Below are 15,524 nucleotides of genomic sequence, written 5' to 3'. Positions count from 1 at the left end.
TTTTTCCAGGAGTACGTCCTTCAAGATTTTTTTCCCCTCCAAAATTAAGAGGTGGTGTCCTATATTGTCTCCTCACCAAGTAATCTCTGGAAGCTTGATGCTCTTTCCTCTGATTAGTTGGCATGTTTCTTTGTTTCTGGCTGGTTGTTTACATAATTTGAAAACATTCCTTTAGAAGTGTTTGAAAGTGAACACACACAGACACACACCTACAAATAACACATGGAGAGAAGTGGGGTGATGGTGGGGCTCAAATCTAAAACCAGCAGTTCTTCCTGCTATTGTAACATCTTTACTGTAGGAGAGCCTGTCAGAGATACACACCCTTCCCCCTTCAGTGCAATGATGAGAAAGCCTGGAGGAGCCCATACTCATCAGAAGAAATATGCTTGAGTGATTTAAAAAGATAAAACTAAAAAAATTAAATCCCAAAGCTAATGCAGATGATAATAAAACTAAGACTATCTAGTGGTTTATGAGGATAATCACAGGGTTAACATTTAATGATACCACTGGATTCCATACTTTGCCATCAGATAGGACTCTTTCCATACCAGGTTCAGTTAAACCAATATCCTGTCCTTTCCAGAAGTATCCAGGGATATAGCAACACTTTTCTATTCCACTCTAGCCACTAAGTATAGAGTTAGATATTAAGAATTAAGATTTTGAGACATTAATTAGAGTGTTTCCAAACTGCTCTTATTTTAAGAATTTTACATAGTTGTTAAATGTAGTTATTTATCTTATAAATTGAAATGATACTATATTGTACCATTGGTTTAGAAGTACTCAATCATGCGTTTAAACATTTTTACTTTCAAAGAACTATTTTGTTTAAGAAGTACTATGCCTGTGGAGCATTGATCACAACCTTGATGTATGTTAAAAATTGGACAAGGATTTTCAAGTCATGAATCATTTACATTTTCTTGATTAATTATTTTGTTTTTGGGAGAAAGTGGAGAAGAGAAAAGGCATCTGAACTGCCCAGTTTTAGTTGTAAATGCATTACTATGAGTTCAGCCAACATGAAATGTTTAGTTTGGATATTTCTTAATTTTTCTGTGAAATTTTATAAGATTAATTTGAGCCAAAATCAAACCCATTCTACTTGCTTGTATGGTGGCACGTGAACAATGGTCCCACTGGACTGGGTTTAATATTTTCTTTTCTTCTTGCAAAAGTTGAACCATGACATTTTGCCAAATTTGACATAGTCCAATAATTTTTTTCTAGTTTTTTTCCTGTTAACATTAACTGGTGCTCTCATTGGCTTCAATACTTGGAAAGTCAGTCTTGGATACTTACTAAACTTTTATTAAAGATGAGGGTCTCTTTTCCTTTCCTCATACAATACCACCCTTGCTTTAGAATTTTGCCCTTGTTCCTGTTCATAAAAATAATCATGAGAACAGCAGTATGGTGTTATGGAGTTCAGAATCCTTGGTGGCACAAAGGTGCCCTCAGAGATTTCAAAGATATACTGCTACAATTACATTTATGCCCAGCAATTTTGTTGAAAGTATGCCATGCTCATCTGGCAAACCACCTCTAGTCTCTTTGGAATCATGGTATTTGCAAATTATTTCCCATCTCCAAGGGTCATTAATAATGGAAAGAGAAGATATATGAAATTTTGAAAAAGTCCATTCTAGATTTTTATGCCTGGGAATGATAACGAAGCAAAGGTCGTGGGACTCTCTGTGGTTCAGCCCTGACTCAGCTACTTGGTTGCATAATTTACCTTGAGTGACCTGTGTACTTTGCATCTATAAAATAGGATCCATGATATTTGTTGAAAATAGTCTTAATGAGTTTCAATGAAGAATGAAGGCATGGAGTGAGAATAATTGCCTTCTCTGTCCTCCTCTCTTTCTTGCTTCCTATTGAATGTAAATGTTTATCTAAAATATCTGTGGGTTTTCTTTTCAAGAGATATATTTAATTTTGAAGCAGTTCTATAAGGCTTCCATTGTGTTCTGAAAGTCACCTTTTAAAAACAAATCTTTAGTATTTCATAAATTAAATTTTGCCTCTGTTTTATTTCTTGAGATTTCAAGTTTGAAAATCAGTTGGGTAAAATATATGTATCTCAATAGAAACAATGAAAAGAACGCTTTTAAAAACTGAAATTGCACCCTTAGGTTTCAGGTTCTAATGCGGCTAGGAAATGTTGAGATCTTGAGGGACTTTCTGTTAGTGAAAAGATGAAAGATTTTTTTCTATTTCTCAAGCCTCCCATCATTAAAGTTTGGTTCTAACAGCAGACTCCTTCTCTTTTTCATGTGTGTTGAAAAGCAGCTACTCCCTGTATCAAAGCCATCAGCCCGAGTGAAGGATGGACGACAGGAGGCGCGACTGTGATCATCATAGGGGACAATTTCTTTGATGGGTTACAGGTCATATTCGGTACCATGCTGGTCTGGAGTGAGGTAGGTGTTGTCTGAACATTAATATCTAATGGCTTGGTCTAGTTGAGGACTGTCTACACTTGAATTTCTAATAGAGTGTGTAGAATTAGTGGTGCCACTCTGGGTAGGCCAGCTCCAGCCTACAGAACTTTGAGAAACTAGAAAAGATGGGTTGGGTGTACCAGGAGACATCACTTTCTACTGGAATGACTTCCATCCTCTGGCCCAAAGGCACAGGGAGAGCTTCTGTTTTGTCCTTTGTTCTCTTGGGCTAGCCATGGTGTGGAGGTCCTATAGAAAAGAGATGCAAAGTCACAAAATTATAGGAGAAGCCTCTTCCGAATTTTAACAAAGTAGGGATCTGTGAACATGGAGTCTATTGTGGGGTCTTCAGGGAACACCATTAATGTGACAGTAATAATCCAGGTGTAGGTAGGTCTTGATTTACTCAATGGCTCTTCATCAGGGAGTGAGTGGTTTTCCAGCGGAACTTAAGGAACCCAGGGCTTTTTGCAGCCCTAGGAATTTATAGCTCTCAGGCATCTCCATGTGTGACTGCAGCCATATGAAAATGACTATGTTCTATTTATTCAGGGCTTTGCAAGCACTGTGGTCATTATTTTAAATTGCCAGTTGACTTGTCTGGCAATAATCAATGTTAACTCAAAACCACCAAGCAAAAACTTCACCATTGTGTAGAAGCCATGGCAAACTTGCCATTGTTTTCTAAATTCTGAGCTTCAATTTTGTAGCCTGTGTGCCTAGAGCCCCTTTTCTGTCACCTCCCCAAAGTCTGAAATGTCTGGAATAAGAACAATATTTGGGCTACAGAGTACCATTGAGCTTGTTCATCCCACTCACTTTACAAGTAGCCATATGAATTGCTAAACTTTATTGAGACTATGCTAGGTACCATGCTGAGCTCTTGACATAGATCATCTCAATTTTTCCTCTACACTACAAGGTAACTACTCTTGGCGTGCATCTTCTTGGTAAGGATACTGAGGTTTAGAGATGTCTATTTACATAACCCAAAAGCAGCCACCCAGAGCCCATGGAGTGTAAGCGATATGTAGATGGCCACACAAAGAAGTTAGCAGCAGAACTGGATCTAGAGCTCAGTTTTCTTTTTCTATTTCTAATTGTCCTCCAATGACACCACTGTTGAGCCCATCTAGATATGTTGTGTTTTTCTCTATAGAGGGGCCATTGAGATACGCAGAGAGTTAAAACTGTGATAGTTGAGTATGTTTATCTTTCCAAAGCAGAGACTGTCCTTCTTTTTAAGCCTTCTGTGCACATTTCCCACTGCCAATCACCTACTCAGGCAACCCCTTGCCAGCCTGTGCTAACAATGTCTCTCTATTTCCCAAGCAGCCAACAAGTGGCATGTGTTTGGCCAGAGAATTAAAGCTTCATAAAACTAAATCAGAAATGGTGCTTCTCCGTCCACTAAACTAATTGTCGTCTAAGTTGGAACATTCCAGGCATGAAAGTTGGACTGAACTCCCCTGAGGACTGTGCCGATTCTTTGTTGGAATGACTGGGTTATAAAATTAGAAGCATCCTATATATCGTATAATTTTCTGCCAGTCTGGCATCTTCATCCCTGTTGGAGACAGCAGTCCTCACGAGGACAACTGCTCCCAGGTCTTGTGGGCTGTATCTTCATCCCTTTCTATCGCTTGTTTTATTGCTTATCATGGAAGTTGAAAGAAGGGGAAAAATAAATATAATATGGACTTCTTGCTCCATATTATTGTTGTCAAAATGAGGCCTGAGAAGTGAGACTCAGAATTGGCAGCAAGACCCCCTGAGATCAAGGTGGGTCAATCTGAAGCTTCCTTTAAAATGATGTGCCTGTCTTAATCCAAGTGTACCTCCCTTGATGTGGAATAAGGGCTTTGGCAATCAGGAAGCCATTAATTTGCACCTCCACCTTCTCCCTGGTCAAGGTCCCCCTATTTTCTCTCAGTTCCCTCACGTTCTTGCCCTCTTTTGGGAACAGGTAAGGGAGGTTAAATTCTAACTTAGATTTGTCCAAATTGCTTTACAGGATCTGTTTCCATATAGTAAAATCTACACAAGTCATGAAAATGAAATCCAACCAAGGCCATATACCTTTGCCCTCCTCCCTCCTTGGCCCCTCCACTGCCATTGCCTCACAAGGACCAGAAGCCCCTCACGGTGGATCTGGGTGGGTCCACCCAGGAGGTGAGGGTACGGGATGCATGCTTCTCCTTTGCCAACCTCCTCCTCCCAAGCTCCTCTCTTTTGTGGCTATGCCACAAACCAACTATGACCTCTTCCCAGTGGAAACCTACCACTTAGTTTCCCCAAATGTTTAAGCAGTTACTCTTTTAAAATAAATAAATCCCTTGCAGTATTAGCAGCAAGATGTCTGGAGAGAGGGCTTTAATTTGACTGTGATCAGCTTGATAATCCTGACATTCAGAAAAATGAGCCTTGTAGAGGTGAACTTTTTGTAAATATTCTAAACAATTATGTATTTAGATTTTCCTATGGGCTAATTTACAGATACTATTTTTTTCTCCCTTTTAGTGGAGGGAGAGAATTTGATACTGCTCCAAATTCAAAAATCCCTTGTATAATGAGGAGAAGTTGGAAAATAGCTTAAATTCATTCAGGGTTTATCATGTGTAGGCACTTCATGGGTGTTATTTCATATGATCCTCACGATAGCCCTGTGTTAGATATGTGTGAGGAAACAGTGTCAGAGAGGTTAAGAACCTTGCCCGCCATCACACAGATAGTGTTAAAGATGGAACTCAAACTACAAGGTATGCTTTTCCAAAGGAAATAAAAGCCCAAGTTAATGAGAAGACAAATGGAATATTGAGAAAGGGAAGAAGGACAGAATGAGGAGAGAAAAAAGGATGTGCATAGTAACTGAGGTAGTGCAGTAGTAGTAGTATTCGCAATAAATAGTAGTAACTGTGGTTGTTGTTTTTAATAAAATAAAATTGTGTAAGTGCCTTTTATTTTGGTGTGGACAAAAAATATCAACCAATTTTGGGCCATTTCTCCAGGCTCCCATTAGATAGTATCAGAACTTGATACTTTGAATATTTAAGAGAAGATATGTATGACAAGGCTATAGAAAAATACAGAGTATGACTAATGTTAGCTAATACCCACTGAGCACGTAGTTTGTGCAAGATACTACGCTAAGCATTTGGTATGGTTCTCATGAGAGCCTTGTGACATCTCTATACTATATTGTTGTTGGACAGCTGTGTCTGGGGAGGTCTCTCCCCTGTGCAGTAGGTGAAACCTCAACCCAGATGGGAGGATTCTTGACTCTGATTGAGAAAGAATTCTCTACCAGGTCAGACAAATTTGGTAAGGAAGGAATTCATTAAAGCAAGAGTAGTAGTGAATGACAGCAGCCTGCAGGTTGTAGAAAATGAGGAAGAACAGAGGCAGGAAAGGGAAGCTCACTGGATTCCTGCTCAGAGTAGGGCAAATCCCTTGACAACTCCTAAAGCCAGGGTCACCTGGCATCCAGTGTCCACCTGAATCTGCAGATCATGGGGACTAAGCTCCTACTGCCCAGGATTTAGGGGAGCTGCGGAGCACTGGATGGAGTGAGTTTATGTTCTGAGAACTTCCACTTCCCTATTGGTTTGAAATGAAACAGAGAGAGAGTAAAGGATTATGTTAAGACCAGAAAACTGAATGAAATAGCTAAGTGACAAAGACATTTACCACCAGAGGTGGAGGTTGGAGAGTTCTTGTCTCTATTGTGGAAAAGAGTTCAGAGACTAGTGCAGTTGGCTTATGCAACAATAAAGTCTATTTGATAAGACAGTATACACTAAGATGAGAATGTGGACAACCTCAGAGAGGAGGCCCATTTAAGGGTTTAGGGTTCAGGGCTTTAAAGGGCCTTTTGGGTAGGGGTCAGCATAAGGCATGATGTATAAGGTGATTCATAATTGTTTTGAAGTTTTGTCTTAAGAATAGGGTTATTTAGGTGACTGTTGACCCAGATCTTGGCATTCTTTATCCATATCAGGTTCATTTACACTTCAGAGGTCTATCACTTGCTCTGGTTACAAAGTTACTTAATTGATTAAGGGGCTGGAAGAAGAGGAAAAACAGCACATAGATTAAGTTAAAGAATAAGCTGGGCCTTTTTCGCAGGCTAAGTACATTTTCCGATGGCATGACCCTCGCCCCATGTCCCTGCCCTGCCTCAGTGTTGTTCTCATTTTACTGATGAGGAAATTGAGGCTTAGGGAAGTTAAATAAGTTGTTCAGTTTTCAAGTGGTGAACATGGGATTTGAACCCAGACAGTCCAACTCCAGGGCTCATCTTCTTAACTATCCATGATTTAGCTATGCCAAAATTCTTATCCTAGGATGTTGCTGCATCAGACCAGGGTGTGCTGACCACCATTGCCATTGATGCCTGGTACTAGGGGTATCTTAACAGTTATTTTCACTTTCCAAGGTAAGGTAGACTTTGCATTGTAGAGAATCAGAGAGGTAAGAGTGATCCTTTCATTTTCTAGTGGTGTAAGTTTGTAGGTGGAGCCATTAGCTTCTAGGAAAAATTTATCCTTATGAAGGATACATGCCTTATGTTAGAGCCAGAAGCCAAACCTCTTCTTTCATCTATATAAGTCACATTAGGCCAGACGGTTAACCTGCCTGGCCTCATCTCTCGAGTAGGACCCCTTTCTATCCAAGTCTTCATCTCCCGGCCACATGAACTCTTGAGGTTATGCCACCTTTAAGATCTACTTCTAATTTTAAGTAGACTTTTATCTCTTCTCCATTTCCTTATTCTATAGCCCAATGCACTCAAGAAGCAGGCTGGTGGGCCAGGACAAGCAAACAACATTTTAGATCAGTGGCTGATGCTATTATTTGGAGTCTTAGCTAAAGAATTTAAAAAGAGCCAAAGAAAATAGGCCTGGTTTAATTTGCCCTCATCCATGCTCTTCCCCTACCAACCTGATCTTTTGCAAATGAATAGTTCAGTTTAGCTCACCGATTGCCCCTTGAGGCTTGGGGAAAGAAAAAGGGGCGCTCTGTTGCTTCTAACTCGGGGCTGCCTTCTGCGAGCTCCTGAGTTTCGGGGGAACCGCGTGACTTTCTTGTGAATTTGGTGCACCATCTTTGTTACTCTTCCTCCTTCTTTCTTGGCCTGTTTCCTCTCTTTTTTTACGGAGCAAATTATTTTACTGATACTATTGTGATTCTTATGCTGCTTTCCCCAAAAGACTTAAAAAAAATATTTGTAGTGTTTTATATATAAACCCAGGAAAAACCAACAGGGTTGATGTGTGCTATGTTTAATGTGGGTTGAGTTTTCTCTGGACCAGAGATGTACTTGGTTGTTTTTGCTTTTCCACCAACATGTGATTTGCAAGAGCAAGAGCCTTCTGCTACTGGTTTGTAGAGCTAATTATTATTTTAATATCTCTTGAATTCTTCTAATTTCTAAGCCATGAGTGCTGGTTGGCAACGCCTGTTGGGTGTCTAGCCCAGGAATAGTTACTGCAGGAGATTAAAGTTAGGCTTTGTTGGGATCTGGTGTTTTATTTGGAAAGAGTACTTGCTCCCATGAAGCAAATTAGAGAGTTACATAATATATTTATATAATCCGATGTCAAATAAATGGCTTAAAATTCAAGGCGAGGTTCCAGAAGGCAGAGAGGGTGGTATATAGTCAGAAATAAGATGATTTGCGTAACCAATCACACTCCTGTTATGTGCGGGTGGATCCCTGTGCTAGACGTTTTAGGCTCTCACAATCCTTTTATTTAGTTACTGAAATCTCTGAGAGAATGTTTACAGTTTAAGATACTTAAGCTGCCCATAAAGAGAGTACAATGGTGGGACTGGCCAGGAGCAAAGGGTGGAGGGAATTGTAGACAGACAAGCATTCAAGAAAAGTTTTAGATTGGATGTGGTAGCAGTCAGGAGACCTGTGTATTAATTGCAGTCTTTCCATTGCCCAATCAGAGGATCTAGATTTTAGCGTTGATCCCTGGGCCTCAGTTTCCCCATCTGAAAATGAGATGCTTGACTAAATCCTCTTTGAAGTCAGCTACAATTCTGTAATTCCTTTTATTTTGCATTTGCTCCTTTGAAAATCGCTCCAAAGTAAGAAGAGGGGAGTGATGATGGGTAGGAAGTAACTTCTTTTCTTCCCCGACTGCCCTTTACTTTTGGAACACACTTGCCATGTATAAATATCACGTTTATTTGCAAAAGGATTCTTTGAACTTCATCAAAGCCATTTAATTAGCCACACAAGTGGATCTCTCTATTGATATGTCTTCAGTCAATATTTTCACTCTCTACATTTCAGATTCTGTTATCTGATGTAAACCTGAGAGTTATAGCACAGTGTTGCTCTAATTCATCTTCCAGATAGTTCTATGGAATATGACAGCTCTTTGAGATATCACTAGTTACCCCATGGGAGATGAGAGAAGTTTTCCCCGGTAAGTTTGGGAAATGTTGAGTCAAATAAATTCAGCTAGTTCCTATAGTAGAACTTTGCAGAGTATTTGAGGTACTGATGTGCACCCTAAGGTGTAGTAGGCAGCATGTCCCAAACTTTTGTCACCACAGAACCTTTTTTCAGCGATCACCTTACAGGTAGAAATATTAGAGATGGCTGAGGTGCATTTGAATTTCATGTTTCTGAAGTAAAATCATTAAATTCAATCATGAAGTGATTGGGCTAAAGTAGATGTGAGAAAATCATCTGAAATATTTGGAGAGTATTATTCAGATTAGACCAGGTATGTTTAGAGCCATTATTCTCTAATGTTGTAAGGCTTTGAACAGAATTTCTCTCATATTTTGCATCTGGTTTTAGTCAGTGCACACTTGGCATTAGATACCATGTGATTTTGTAGGACAACTGAATTTAAACATTGCCAGCACCAACAAATAGACTCACATGGGGGCTACACATTGTCTTCTTCATCAGATGAAGGTTTTCTTCAATGGCATTCCCTGACATAGAGAGAAGTCAACAGGAGCTGCTCTGGGGGCAGACCTATGGGTAAATAAAGTTGGGGGTTGAGAAGTGATTCTGCTTCTTGGATCCAAGTGTTGGAAAACAAGGTTTTAAATGCAGTTCCTGATTTCTTTCTTTCCTCCTATCTATCTCTACTTTCCACTCTCATTTGCATCTATAGCACAGAAGAAGGATTGTAAATAAAAAATACTATTTGCTCCTTTGTGGCATTAAAGAATGAATGGCTGCAACCCATACATGTTCCCACTGGACGTTTCCCAGGCTTTTATGTTCTTCCTTTCCTTTTACTGAGCCACATGTACAGTCACAAAATTGTGATGGCTTTGACGAACCTTTCCAGTCATCGAGTGCAGCTGTTTTGTTTTGGAAGTGAGGAAAAGAGGTTCCAGAGCCATATAGTGACTTGTCCCTGGGACCACATCAGCTAGTCAGTGCTAGGATTACAGCCCAGTTCTCCTGACACTGACTTCAGCCTTCACTCAGCTTTCTCTAGTACCAGGTTTTCTCATGACATTTCCACAGTCTTTTAACATCATTCCTTATACTTACCAAACCCTCCCGAAGTTTATACATGAGGGCATTGGCACTCTAATGACTGTTACCTATACAATATTTGTATGAGATACAATTCCACTAAAATCAAAAGAAAACTAAGAAAGGTGGGGAAGGACATGATCTCAAATATCTTTTTCAAAATTTCATAATTAATGTACAGCTGTGCTATTTATTTTATATGTATTGAGATTTACATATATGTATTTAATGCAAAGTTGACTAAATGAATGGACTTAAAATAAAAAATTGCAAACTTTTTCTAAATATGTAGGTTGTCAAGTTTATATTCAGCCTGTACTTATCACCTGCTAAGCGGAAGATGCTTAATGCAAAGTTATAAGCTTTATTTGTAAAGAATAAAAAGGGCAGTCTGAATCAGTTGCAATAAATTTTGAATATTATTTTGAAGATTACCTTTCAAGCCTTTTATTTCATGGGGAATCATTTCTAAATGAGCCAGCATACATATTTAAAAAGCAAATTAAAAATAGTCTAATGGCCTTTTAAATTCAGTTACATAGTTACAACCATGCTCACCTTATTCCTAAAAGTGCTTTAATCATGTTTTTATTTTTAATGACTAAGGCATTTGAAATCTATCCTCTATACTGGTAATTATGGGTTAGTTAAAAATGACTTTAATATGATATTTTCAGTTGTTTACAGTACATTCAAGAGGTACATGTGTGGGCCTATAACATGAAAATGAAACCACAGAAGTAAGATGCATTTCTAATTTTAACATGAGTCAAAGGAAGAATTCACACCTGGCTGCAGTCATGTGACTCTTATGAGGAAAATGGGTATCTGTGTAGTGGTGTGTTCATTTCACATATGTGCTCATTGCCGATTGCTGGAATGGCTCCCTGGTGGTCTGAGCCACAGCCTTCCTCCTCATACAAATGGACTGGATTCCTCTTTGCTAAAGCTACCATGCCTTAGTTTGGGATTCAAGCATGCCCCCTTAAGGATCTGGCTTTTCTTTTCAATATTCTTGCCCACTATTCATCTTAATTTATGCTCTAGTCACACTGAGTTGTTAGCTGCTCCTTCGGCCCTTGGTGAGCCTCTATGCTCTTGTCTTGCTTATGCCATCCCTCCTTCCTCCATGCTTTTCCCTCTTCTCTGTACGCAAATCCTTCTGCACTTCAAGATTCAGTAAACTACCACTTTTGTCTGTGAGATCTTCCCTCATAGCTCCAGGTATTGAATATTTTCTCTTCTTTCTTAATTCCTTCATGGACTTTTCTGTACCATATTATGTTTCCTATAACTTTCTGTTGTGATTAAAGGGGTGCACTCTTCCCTGAAAGCAGGATCGAAGCTAAATTTAGTGTAGACTCTTACAGCATCTAACACATAGCCTTGCACATCAGAGGCATTAATTTATACAAATTGATATAAAATTGTGTTGAGTGACACTACCTCTTCATTCGTTCACTCATTCAAACAAATGCTCCTTATTAGCAACTGTTGTATTCAATGATGCTTCAAAGTGTCAGCACCACATAGACATATGGCAATTTGTTTTTTGTTAATGCATGTGTGGTTAGGTAGTTTATATTTAGATATACTTATTGTGCAATATGGATGTACCTGAATACCTTAGTGTAAATCTGTTGGATATGGTGAGGATTAGTAGTAATAAAACTAATGTTTTTTTAAGTGACTGATACCAGTGAGGCCTTCTCCTAAACTCATTACAGGCATCATGTCAATTAATCCTTATAAAAACACTAATCAGACACCTAGTCCTCTCCCCATCCCACCTCCCTTTCCTGATAATGAAACTGAAGGCCAGACAAGTTTAGTGACTTTCCGAAGGTCCCACAGCTGGCAATTTGCAAAGTTGGACTTGAACCAAAGTCTGTCTGACTCCTGATCCATCTCTTAATCATCTAATAAGAAAGTAGTGCAACCTCATTTATCTGGAGAAGAGTGTTGTTACAATAATGTCAACTCTCCAGAATTCAGTATGAAACCGGAAGTCAGCAAAAAGAAATAAGTAAATATATAAAATAACAGACTTTGGGGCAACCAGAATAGTAATTTTTAACAAACTATGTTATCTCTTTTCCCAGGTTCTGCCAAATTAAAGGGAACGAACTAGAGGCAGGTTGTTAGAAGCAGGCTCAGTGGCAGCAGAAGAGACAGTTTAATGTCAAGGCAGAGATGGAAAACCTAAAAAGCAGATGTAGAACTGCTTTGCTGTGCAGCACATTAATGACTGTTCATCATGACAGTGGCCCTGAGTCATCAGGAAAGAGGCGGCAATTATATTCAGTATTCTCTCTAAAACAGTGAGATGTGTGCAATGCATCCTCAAAAGACTTCCAGGGAAAGCAGCTCTGGTGGCACAGTATTGAAAGGCGGCTTCCGTTTTCTGTAAAGCTCACTTCCTGGTAGGGCATGTTAAATGAGGAATTACTGAATACATATGCAAGTATCAATGTATACAGGATGCCAGTATGAACTATTAGCACAAGAAAATGTTAGAATGAGTCTCTGTTTGGTATCTTACAGCTTTGATATCCTTTCCTTAAAGTTTTGAAAGACCTGAAAATTCTTTTGGTGAAAGGTGAAATCACTGCCTCCTACCCCATCTATCAGTCTTTGGACTCTGATGTTTTTCTTTTCCTAATTCCGTAGGCAAAGATTCTTTCCTGCAAACCACCAACTTTGATAACAAACCTTTAATCCCTTCCATTAACCTACCCAGCTTTGCTTTTTCTTTTATATTTTAATTTTCAAACAAACAAGCAGTAACCCAGGACACTAAGCCAGACTTGAGTGGGGAATGATGTTCCTTGTTGACTGAATTTAGAAAAATAAGCCTTGAGAAAGAGCTCATTGTGCAGTCTCCAACCACAGGCGCTGGCCCTGCTGCTGTCCAGCCCTCTCCTTCTGGAAGACTTTGGGCCTCAGGAACTCACCAATGCTTTTCCAGCTCCCAGATGGTCAGGGTCAGGATGGGATCCAGTCTTTAATGGGGCCCAATTGGCACAAGACTGACATCCTGGGAAAAGAGCTGGAGAAAGTTTATTTAAAAAATAAATTACTGAAAAATAAATAAATAAATCAACCCACAAAACCCGAGGTAGTTGAAGAATAATGTATTTACTTTAGCCTTTTTCTCCCAAATCTGTTATTTTGAAAGATGATCTTATTGCTGTTTTATTTTGCACAATTAACTGCATTGATTTAGGGAGCTGGTTAGTTCCTTGGTCAGAAGAATTGGGCAGTATATTTCTGTGAATGTTTAGTGAGGGTACCAGGATGTTTGGGAGGGCAGCAAAGGAGACAGACTTTTTTAGCAAAAAGATTTTTGAATAGCATGGTATTGATTATTTCTTTTTTGTAGATTCACAAGGGACTTTATTAAATCTTTATCCTAAATTATTAGTGGTGGTTAATGGCATTGCAGTATTTATTCACTCAATGTTCAACAACTATTTATTGAGTGCCTACTAGTTCCCAGGCACTGAGAAAACTGGAAACATAGTGAAAACAAGAAAGGCAAAGTTTTTATCCTCGTGGGGCTTATAACATTCTTGTTGGGGGATGCAGCCAATAAATAGAAAATCTATCTACATCTCCCTACTATGTATGTGTGTCTATGTCTATATTGTATGACAGAAATTTCAGACAGTGCTAAGGAATACTGGTGATTATCCAAAAGCTAGGTTTTAAATTCCCTATTTAACTCAGTTCCTGAGACTTCAGTTTCAAAAGTTCCTGCTGACATTCATACATAAAGTTTATCTTTGGGAATTCATGTGACCCAACATATTTTGTTAAACATTGGTTTAAAGTCATTTTCTTGAAAGGACAAAAGGAAACCAGGATGTTTGTGAAATGGTAGATGCCTCCACTGGTTTTCTCTCATGTTCCCTGAGAAATCATATACTGCCTTTGAGACAGGCGATTCTTGGGAACAAAAAAATCTGTGTTATGAAACCCAGAGAAAGAACTCTGATTAGGGAATCAACCAGAATACACTGAGGGACTCAGGAGAAGAGCTGGCATCCCCTGATTTATGTTGTATCTATTTCAGGGGAATAGAGATATAATACAGAGGTCCAGCTAGTATAGTTACCACGAATATACACTTTTCATATTTCAGCTTCCTTTAGGAACTCTTGAAAACAGTATTTTTTTAAACACCACATTTAAACTACAGAAAGACGAATGTTCTGGAGTGAAGGGAAAATAAATCTGCTTGTTTGGTCACTACCACTGTGGTGTCTCTTTAAAAATCCTTAGTCAATTTGGTTTTGAAGCTTTAATTATGCTTTTATGTTGCAGTTTCCTTATTTAAGTGTCTGCTTCATGTCCATCACTCAGCACCCCCTGCCTATCTCAAAAGAGAGTTGGATATTATTATCCTAATTGAGGAGAAGAGAGAATGCTGTGAGAATTATTAATACATAAATTAAAAAATTAATCTGGAAAGTGCTTTAAGGTCCCTAGAGAAGCTCTACCCGAACACAAAGCGTATTTAACATTATTACAAGTACTCCCACAGAGCAGATAGGCCAGTGTGGTGTGAGATGAGTAAACTGAGGCTGAGGGTGATGAGGGGTGCATGGGCCAGAGTACACGGGCTTTAGGACCCAGTCCCTTCGGTGGGGAGCACCTAAAGACCACAGTACCAGGGTCCCCTCTGGGCTTCCTCTAGGCATGAGTGTTCATTATTTTTCCAAAGAAGAAGCTTTTCCTTCCTTTTACCCCTTCTTTTTGAGTCTTTGCTTGTTTTTGACTTTTTTTTTTAACTTTTTAGTGTTGAAAATGATTAAGGCTAAAATATTAAATCCTAAGGCTTGCCATGAAAACTCACCAGTGTGGTTTCTAGTAATCCCAGTTATTCTTTGGCTTTGTGGCTTGAAACTTCAAATTGCATTTATTTCATGTAGTCTCATTGGTTGGAAAACATGTCTTAAGGCTTATCTTGGAATTCCTTTTTGTTTCCTAAGAAATAATACTCAGGCAGCCTGTCAGCAACGAGGAAAGTTATTTTGAGTACCTACTATGTCCCTAGAATATTTGTGGATGTAGGAGAAGCTGAGGACCCAATCCATCCCGTCTGTGGCGGAGGTAGGCTGAAGGGTGCATGCAGCAGCAGCTATAGGAAAATAATGAACAGTAGTGGGAGGGACAGCTGGGCTGTAGGACGGCAGTCTCCAGTCAGGCAAACTTGCTGTTTCTGATTGGTTCCCTGGCCATATTTCTTTACTTGCCTGAAACTCACTTTACTCATCTGTGAGCCAGAGAATGCCCCTAACACTAGAGGATAGAATCATTGAAGGAGCCTCGAAGAGTCCTTGGCACATAGAAGACAGCGAAAGGTCACTGCTGCATAAGTCACCATTACGGTTATTCCCATTGTTCATTTAGTGGGAACCCAAGTCATACAAATAAAAGATACTACTGGCTCATGGAGAAAAAAGCAATTACCAAGTCTCACTCTTTTTCCCCCAGAATTCTACGTGTTTCCATTAACATTTTTAAATACAAAATACTCTCATTTA

The 15,524-nt window shown here is 39.2% G+C and overlaps 1 protein-coding gene across 11 annotated transcripts in view; it reads left to right on the top strand.

The window, feature by feature from the left end:
• The window catches only part of EBF1 (EBF transcription factor 1), a 376,768-nt gene that overhangs the window by 276,086 nt on the left and 85,158 nt on the right, over positions 1 to 15,524 (top strand). For 7 of the 11 annotated variants that reach the window (XM_036915412.2, XM_057491234.1, XM_036915169.2 and 4 more), the window contains one exon: positions 2,302 to 2,435. In XM_036915412.2, coding sequence (XP_036771307.1) covers positions 2,302 to 2,435 — 134 coding nt within the window. The remainder of the gene's footprint in view (positions 1 to 2,301; positions 2,436 to 15,524) is intronic. The other 4 variants (XM_057491220.1, XM_057491212.1, XM_036916029.2 and 1 more) reach the window with 1 other exon arrangement.

This window comes from Manis pentadactyla, chromosome 2, assembly GCF_030020395.1.
Source record: "Manis pentadactyla isolate mManPen7 chromosome 2, mManPen7.hap1, whole genome shotgun sequence".
NCBI lineage: Eukaryota > Metazoa > Chordata > Mammalia > Pholidota > Manidae > Manis > Manis pentadactyla.
Note: the sequence above shows the minus strand (reverse complement) of the source record. Positions and strands in the feature narration are given on the sequence as shown.